The following is an 8,942-nucleotide window of genomic DNA, read 5'->3' on the forward strand; positions in this document are numbered from 1 at the left end:
TAATCCTGACTTTACTTTTATCCGACTTAAATGTCAAAGTATCCAAGTTCAGGATATTTTAAGTTTATAGATGAATGACTCTTCTATCGACACAGTAGTCCTAGGCCATTACTAATTAGAGCATCATTCTATTCTGACTCAAATTCCGCAAGTAAAAAATGGTGATTATTTAAGTAGAATGGCCACTTCTCACATTAGAAAACACAACTTCTCAGCTTTTCAATGAAATAGGTGAGATAAAGCAAAAGGAAGATTAATAGAACATGACATATGAAGTTAATTTGTACTTATGCTAGTAGGTGCAGACATAATTTGTACTAGTCCATCCAGGTACCTAGAATAAACAGTGAATATAGCAACAGAACCCCACTGAGATTTTTTTAGGCTGGTTAGTCTTACCACCTCATTGAACCATTGCATTGCTTGGAACTGATCATGATGAGCAAAGTAAGCCAGACTCAGACAAGTATTACCTTTCACATATGCAATCTAAATGTGGTTTTTTTTGTTGTTATTTTATTTATTTTTGTCGGTCGTGGGGCTTGAACTCTGGGCCTGGGCGCTGTCCCTCAGCTCTTCAGCTCAAGGCGAGCACTCTACCACTTGAGCTACAGCGCCACTTCCAGTTTTCTGGTGGTTTATTGGAGATAGGAGTCTCACAGTCTCTCCTGCCCGGGCTGGCTTTGAACCGCGATCCTCAGATCTCAGCCTCCTGAGTAGCTAGGATTACAGAGAGGGACTACTTGGGAAGAGGAAAGAAACCAGCTAGAGAAGAAAGATGGAAGAAAGTGTGATGAAGGATTAGTATGTTATCTACCTATGTACATGCATGAAAATATTATAATGAAGCCCAATATTTTGTTCAATAATTAGTTTCTCAGTGATAATGGCAGATAACATTTGTAGTTTAATAAAAGTAGTAATAGGTATATTGAATGGTGCTACCTACCTCATTTATTACCCTTCTAAGTTTACTCATATATATGAATAAATATATTCAGCTCCCTCAAAGGAGAAAATTTGACCATAATTTGAACTATAACATACATACAATACTCCTCATAGTGAGTACAATGGTATTCACTAATATGGATTAAAAATTGGACTATCAGCAGAACCCAAGCATTGAACAAAAAATAAATTCATCATGTAACAAAATAGACAAAGACTGTAGGGAAAAAGGCTTTATTCTCAGGGATTTGTGCAGACAATGGTGAATTTAAAAAACTGTATTTCAACTATAAAAAAGCTGACTTCATTACACCCTGGTACATGGTGCTTATGGTAATGCCGGTTTGAATTTGAGGCAATACTGCTATCCTCATATTTCTACCCCTAAAACACTCCTCCAGAGGAACAAGTTATTGTTTTCAGCCAAAAACACCAACCAAAGTAATGCGTTAAGCAAGTTTCTATGTACCTGCTAACATACAGTTAAGAAATGAAATAGGCTGTGTATCTGCTTCTTGCTATAAATTACCTGCACATTGTGCACTTTTTGATACATTCTGGTATTAAAACTTCTCAAAAAATTTAACAACTCAAGAGCTGAGGACAAGGTGACCCAACAAAGAAACTGCAAAAATTGCTTTTAACTAGGACTGTAGAATGAAACTAGTTTAAAATATGAAGCAGCACCAAGCAGTAAACTTAAAAGAGACTTTAGCTCTATTAGAAAACAAGTCATTAAAGCTACAAAATAACAAGTGCAAAACATGCTGAACTTGTTTCCAGGGACTGAGATTCCAATGGCAAACAAGTCCCAAACTCACACCCACAAGGTGTTAATTCTTCCTTCCTGTTCCAATAGATTTCTTTTCTCTCATGCAAAAGATTCTTAGAAATGGCCATGGAAAAAATATGAATAGTTGAAATTTACCCAATGGACTAATTCTTGAAGAGGCAATAGGCCCAACTCTGAGATGCTTAGACACTTAATGGCTTACTATACTTTTAGAAACCCTCATAAGCATTAAGCTGCATTTCTGAACCTAAACTTCAAAGCAGCTTTTATTCTTTTGGAATAAAAAGACAGAAGGTAATTTATTGCCATACAAGGCCAATCACAGCTAACTTATCTACAGTTAAATTTTATTGTAATGGACAACTGAACTGGAACATCAATGTCTCTATTTACTTATTATAATAATTTTAGTCCTTTTTTTCCTAACTAGAGAAGTTCTAGGTGTCACAAATCCAACAGTTGATTCTTTTGCAGACATAAAGAGGAGGGAATGAAATGTTCCCTTTTTTTCTGAGTCATCGAAAATAATTCAGTCAGGAGTTATGGTATACCATGGAAAAACTCTTCATTCCCAATTACAAAGCTTTATTTTCCTTTCCTATTTCAGAAAATATGGATTCTGTGAACTGTTCAAACATGCCAATAAACATCAACAACTTGTTTCATTTGAATTTCTCACACACTTCCAGTAAACAGAATTTCCTAACAATGAAAAAAAAAATACTGCAGTGTGATTAAGAGTTGGCCAAGAGAAACAAGTAATCAACCAAAAAATTGCCATAACCCAGACTTAAAGAATAACCTTGTATATTTTATAACATTAGCATTCCATCTATGATCACAATAAATTCTTATACTAGATGAATGTACTAGTATATGAATCGATATACTAACTCACTTCTACCATAACTGCAAATATATTATATTTTCAATAGTTTCTTCTTCCTTTGATGGTTGAATTTAAAACTGAGTTATAGTATTTAGCACTAAGTAATTTAGAAAATATAAAAAAGCTTTAAGGGAATGAAGTTGATTCATTTTTCTATATACCATTTGATTAAGTCTTTCAGGGACACTGTTAAACAGAAAATGTTTCTCAGTCACTGCTTTCTAGTCTCCTTACAGATAGATAATTCCCAAATTTCAGGTACACTCACATTCTCTCAGCGAAACTCTCAAGCTATGACCATATGGTAAAGTGCTTCATCTATTCTCTTTATGCAATGAGACCAAAAAGAGACTTGCCAAATCCAAGCCATCAAGTGGAAAAGTCAAGTCTTGAAAATAATCTCTCCTTTCAAGAAGCCTGAACACAGCCTATGTCCTTCTGTAATGAGCTTCAGTTTTCTTTTTGCAATACTAGGGATAGAACCCAAGACCTTGAGTATGCTGGGTCAATGCTCTGCCACAGAGCTACAACCAGTAGAGTGACAAGTCTTTAACCAGGAAGTATATATATAATATTATCACCAGGGGGTATAATTTATCTGGACACTATATCCTTGCCTCTGAGGACTGACTTATACACAGATCAAAGGAAGTTGGCTTTCCGGTCCCCTGAATCATAAATAATGTCTGTAACCATGGAGAATTTTGCCCAGATATGGCAGGGGCAAATGCTATGGTGTCATCTTGGGGACATTGATTTTAGCAGAACTCGCCCACACTGGGTCCAGGCCTTTGACAGGTTCTTCACTCCCATCCCCTTGGTTGGCAGTTGGTGAGTTGAATACTTTTGAATTCATTTTATAAACAGGACGTAGAAGGCCATTACAATGCAGGCTATTGCCACTGCAGCATGCAGCCTGGTTCCAATCACAGCAGCTAGCAGACAAAAATAAAGAGAGAAGAAATTACATTACATCCTGACCTTCATAAAAGTCTTTCTTTCAAAGTAATATTGTGAAAAGGTCAAGTGTTACAGATGTTACAGAGGAAGAGACCTACCTAGAATCTAGGAAGGAGGGGATAACAAGTTCGTGAAGAACTGTACTCACCACCTTACATATGTAACTGCAACCCTCTGTACATCACCTTGACAATAAAAGAATCTGGGAATCTTTTTTTAATATTACCCCTATAGGCTAGGTTTTATGTAAATACACCATTTGTTTTTATTTTATCCTATTTTGAAAAAGGATTCAGGTAGGAAGGATTCCAGATCAAATAAAACATAAAAATACATTTAAGTTAATGAAATTGTAACTTAATAGAGATTCCCATACTTGCTTTATAGAAAATTGAGGGGATAAAGTCAGTTGGAAAATACTACTTCCACTGAGGGAAGGGATTCCAGGCCCACCTAAAATTACTTCATTGTGTATAAACATGCCATCCCCTCAGACCCCCTCAGAAAGAGGGTCTGCTTTGAACTTAAGGTATTTCCTAGCCAGGCGCAGGTGGCTCACTCCTGTAATCCTAACTACTCAGGAGGCTGAGATCTGAGGACCGAGGTTCAAAGCCAGCCCGGTCAGGAAAAGTCCATGAGACTCTTATCTCCAATAAACCACTCAGAAAACTGGAAGTGGCGCTGTGGTTCATGTGGTAGAGTGCTGGCCTTGAGCTGAATTGCTGAGGGACAGCGCCCAGGCCCAGAGTTCAAGCCCCACGACCGACCAAAAAAAAAAAAAAGATATTTCCTCCTCAGTCTTCCCAGATTACAGATATGTAGCACCACATCCAACACTTGTATACTTTTGTTCTTTGCCCTGGGCACTGAACTTTTTTGCTCAAGGCTAGTGGTCTACCACTTGAACCACAGCTCTACTTCCAACTTTTTGGTGGTTAATTGGAGATACGAGTCTTATGAGCCAGGCTGACTTGGAACCATGATCCTCAGATCTCAGCTTCCTGAGTGGCTAGGATTACAGACCTTAGTCATCGGCATCTGCAACAATTATGTTTTAAGTAACAACAAATTTACAATTTACCTCCTCTCTTCATTTTGGAAATGATTATTTTACATTGAGATCTTTGATACGTGTCTTCATTTGCATACTCAGATTCCATCTCAGGGATTTTTTTTTCCCTAAAAGTGGGCCAAATACAATCCCAGCCTATTACATCTCTGGTTTATAGCATACTGTCCAGAGATGACATCTTCCCTCCCTGGCCAGACATGACCTACCTTTGTAAAACACACCCCAAACTCCTTTCTTCTCTGATAACAGCCAGGTTTTGAGACGAGGTACTTTCTTGAAGTAGGCACAGGTGCAAACAAAGAGCAAACCAAACACCAGAATCCCATCCAAGGAGTATACTGTCACAAAAAGAAGAAAACTTTTGGTGCTGATCTAGTTTAGGATAGGTGATCCTGCTGAGAATTCTAGGAAGGACAGAATGTATCACTATGACCATCTCAACTGGCAGTGCCAACATTTGACAGAGTACTGACAATGTTACTTTATTTTCCTCAAATTGCTGGCAGATATCCCCCTTACAACTTCACTGAACCCTTCCTCTCACCTTTCAAGACCTAGAAATACTGAGCAGAGTGTATTTGTTTATGTGGAATCAGCCTCCCAGGAATGACTAGTGCAAGCAATAGGCAGAAGAGGTGTTCATCTTTTTGTTTGAGCATAAATAAGTATTAGCAGGGCTAGGTGGAGCACACCTTATAATCTCAGCACTCAGTGGACTAAAACAGGAAGATCATGAATTTGAGGCCAGCTTGGGTTCCACAGCAAGGGCATTACTTAGCAAGACTTTGTCTAAAAAACAAAACAAGCTGGGCACTGGTGGCTCATGCCTGTAATCCTAGCTACTCTGGGGGCTGAGATCTGAAGATCACAATTCGAAGCCAGCCCTATCAGGAAAGTCCGTGAGATTCTTTGTTTTTTGTTTGTTTGTTTGTTTTTGTGTTTTTTTGGGTCCGGTCATGGGGCCTGAACTCTGGGCCTGGGCACTGTCCCTCAGCTCTTCAGCTCAAGGCTAGCGCTCTACCACTTGAGCCACAGTGCCACTTCCGGCTTTTTTCTTTTTGCTTATGTGGTGCCGAGGAATCAAACCCAGGGCCTCTGGCATGCAAGGAATGCGCTCTACCACTGAGCCACCTTCTCAGCCCCCAGTCCATGAGATTCTTATCTCCGATTAATTACCAGAAATCCAGAGGTGGCTCAAAGTGGTAGAGTGCTACATTGAGCAAAAAGGCTTAGAGACAGTGCCCAAGCCCTGAGTTCAAGCCCCACAGCAGAAAAAGAAAAGGAAAGGAAAGGAAAGGAAAGAGGGAGGGAGGAAGGGAGGGAGGGAAGGGAAAGAAGGAAGGAAGGAAGGGAAGGAAGGAACAACAACAAAAACCACACTTGTAGGGAACCAATGGCTCACATCCTAGCTACTCAGGAGGTTGATATCTGAAGATCTCAGTTCAAAGCCAGCCTGGGCTGAAAAGACCATGAGACTCTTACCTCCAATTACCCATCTACAAGCCAGAAATAGAGCTGCAGCTCAAGTGGTAGAGTGCCAGCCTTGAACAAAACAGCTAAAGAACAAGACCCAGGCTCCTGAGTTTAAGTCCCAGTACTCACACACATACACAAATGCACACAAACACACACACCAATAAATACATAAATAAATAAATAAACCACACTTGTAATCTTGGCACTTGGAGAAGAAGCAGAGGACCAGAAGTTCTATGTCAACTTAGGGCTACATAGGGAGTTTAAAGCCAGCCTTAGCTACATATCAATACCCATCTCACTCCCCTCCTCAGAACTACACGTGTTATTAATCACTCCAGCGATAAAGGAGAACTTGGTGTTTAGTCAAGTTTTTCACACCTGCATCTGTTAATAAAGAATATGTTAAGGAACTAAAACTTAATGGAAATTACCAGTTAGTATTCGTGACTTCAATTTTCCTATGTTTAGTTTATACTTTATGAATTATGAATATTGATAAACCAAACTTATGACAGAATAATAGTGTCCTTCAGAATAATAGTGTCCTTCCTTTCTTTCTTTTTCTTTCTTCCTTCCTTCCTTCTTTTTGTCTGTCTCAGAGCTTGAACTCTCCACTTCCAGCTTCCTGGTGGTTAATTGGAAGTTAAAGAGTCTCACGAACTTTTTCCTGACAGGGCTGGCTTGAACTGTGATCCTCAGATCTCAGCCTCTTGAATAGCTAGGATTACAGGTGTGAGCTACCAGTGCCAAAGCATAGTGGAAAGTTTTAAAGTCTTTTTTTTCTTCTCTCTCTCTCTCTTTTTTTTTTTTGCCAGTAATGGGGCTTGCCAGTAATGGGGCTTGAACTCAAGGCCTCACACTTTAGCTTCGCTGTTTTCCTCAAGTCTAGCTTCCACTTCAGGCTTTATGCTGGCTAATCGGAGGTAAGTCTCTTGGGTCTATCTGCCTAGGCTGGAAATGAACCTTAATCCTCATATCTCAGGAATAGAGGCCTGATCCACTGGTGCTCAGCTTGAACTTACGTATATAAAACATTACTATATCAGTAAGTAGTTATACAAGTACACAAAATGAATTGACTAGAGACAAAATTTATTCAGAAATTACTAAAACGCTCTTTTATTTCTCAAAATTATATTCTTCTTCTGAGTAATATATGTAGTATCATGAGATCTAAGACTACTCAGGAAGCTCCAAATAGTTATTGATCTAATCAATAAGTGTCCTTGGGACAACACTACCTCCCTTCCTTCAGTAAAACTCTCAAGAGATAGATACAGTAAGTTTTTTGTTTTTTTTTTTTGTCGGTCGTGGGGGCTTGAACTCTGGGCCTGGGCGCTGTCCCTCAGCTCTTCAGCTCAAGGCGAGCGCTCTACCACTTGAGCTACAGCGCCACTTCCGGTTTTCTGGTGGTTTATTGGAGATAGGAGTCTCACGGTCTCTCCTGCCCGGGCTGGCTTTGAACCGCGATCCTCAGATCTCAGCCTCCTGAGTAGCTAGGATTACAGGCGTGAGCCACCAGCGCCCGGCTACAGTAAGTTTTTATAAAGAATGATACCTTTCTGTGCTACTCTTTCTCTACTAAGTCTTCTTTTTAGAAAAATACCAAAATTCTCACAGGGAAATTTGGATCGTCGGTGCCAGAGGTATGGACAAGGTACTTTTGGACAAAAACATTCCTGTGCCCCTTAAAACTACATTGCCTAAAAGTCTTTGTCTTTTATCCTGTAAGACCGACTCTCAAAACCATAAAGGTGCTGCTTCCTACCCTTCCCAGGAATTCAGAAACAAACAACTACCAAAAACAAAAAAAAACCACTATGAAGTATTTGATGAAGTATTTGGTACAGCCTGCTACATTATTTAGAAAAGGCAACGTCTAATTTCATTCTTGGCTGTAGCAGCCAGGAGCTCCAGATGGGATCATCCTGCTAGGACCTTAGATTCAAAGAGGCTTTCTAAAACATGAGAGAGAGAGAGAGAGAGAGAGAGAGAGAGGAGAGAGAGGGAGAGAGAGAGAGAGGGGGAGAGGGGGAGAGGGGGAGAGAGAGAGAGAGAGAGAGAGAGAGAGAGAGAGAGGAGAGAGAGAGGGAGAGAGAGAGAGGGGGAGAGGGGGAGAGAGAGAGAGAGAGAGAGAGAGGAGAGAGAGAGGGAGAGAGAGAGAGGGGGAGAGGGGGAGAGAGAGAGAGAGAGAGAGAGAGAGAGAGAGAAGGCTTCGGGGAATTGAGGGGAGGTTTACATTTACCATCCCCTCCCAAGGTAGGGCATCCTCGGTGATTTCCCGGTCCAAAGCAATGAGCATGTTGGAGGCCGGGAGGAGAAGACTCTCCTCCCTGAGGCTAACCAGCACTAGTTCCAGGGTGCCTGGCTACCCCAAAGGGGCAGGACGAACTTCTAGGAATGGAAAGAGAAGGCCAGGGAGTAGGGATCAAACCTCGGGGTGCAGGCCCTGCACGGGTGACTAGCAGACAGGAGTTCGGGGCGCCGCAGGGGGAGATAGCTGGTAAGAGTTCGGGTCGCCCGGAGGCCCAGGGGGGCCGGGCTGGGAGGGGGCGGGGAGAGCGGCCACGTCAGTCCGGGCTCCTCCCGCCACGTTCCCCCACCCCTCCCGGTCCTTTTCTCCCACCATTCGCTTCAAGCCCTGGGTCTCACCGTTCGTCATGGCGGCTGGGCCCGGCCTGGGGAAGGGTCCCCGGGTTCGGCGGCGGGAGCGGCGAAGGCGGGGACACCCGGCTCCCGCTTGACACTTCCCGATCCGGCCGAAGCTACAGGCAGGAACCCTAACGCGCAAGCGCAAG

At 41.6% G+C, this 8,942-nt stretch overlaps 1 protein-coding gene across 1 annotated transcript; it reads right to left on the reverse strand.

Annotated features, from left to right (window-relative positions):
- Positions 1-3,394: 3,394 nt before the first annotated feature.
- On the reverse strand, positions 3,395-8,942 carry Tmem167b (transmembrane protein 167B). Its single transcript, XM_042680598.1, has 3 exons — positions 8,797-8,942; positions 4,872-5,003; positions 3,395-3,568 (listed from the first exon to the last, which is right to left on the reverse strand). Exons 1-3 carry the CDS (start codon positions 8,804-8,806, stop codon positions 3,486-3,488), a joined length of 225 nt encoding a protein of 74 aa, XP_042536532.1. The 5' UTR covers positions 8,807-8,942; the 3' UTR covers positions 3,395-3,485.

Source organism: Dipodomys spectabilis, unplaced genomic scaffold (assembly GCF_019054845.1).
Source record: "Dipodomys spectabilis isolate Male_0828 unplaced genomic scaffold, ASM1905484v1 ptg000002l, whole genome shotgun sequence".
Lineage (NCBI taxonomy): Eukaryota > Metazoa > Chordata > Mammalia > Rodentia > Heteromyidae > Dipodomys > Dipodomys spectabilis.

Bases quoted from the DNA above. Each gene is read 5' to 3' on its own strand.
- Tmem167b (XM_042680598.1), bottom strand. The intron at 3,569-4,871 runs GTAGGTCATGTC...TTTGTCTGCTAG, and splicing joins TTGGGGTGTGTTTTACAAAG to CTGCTGTGATTGGAACCAGG.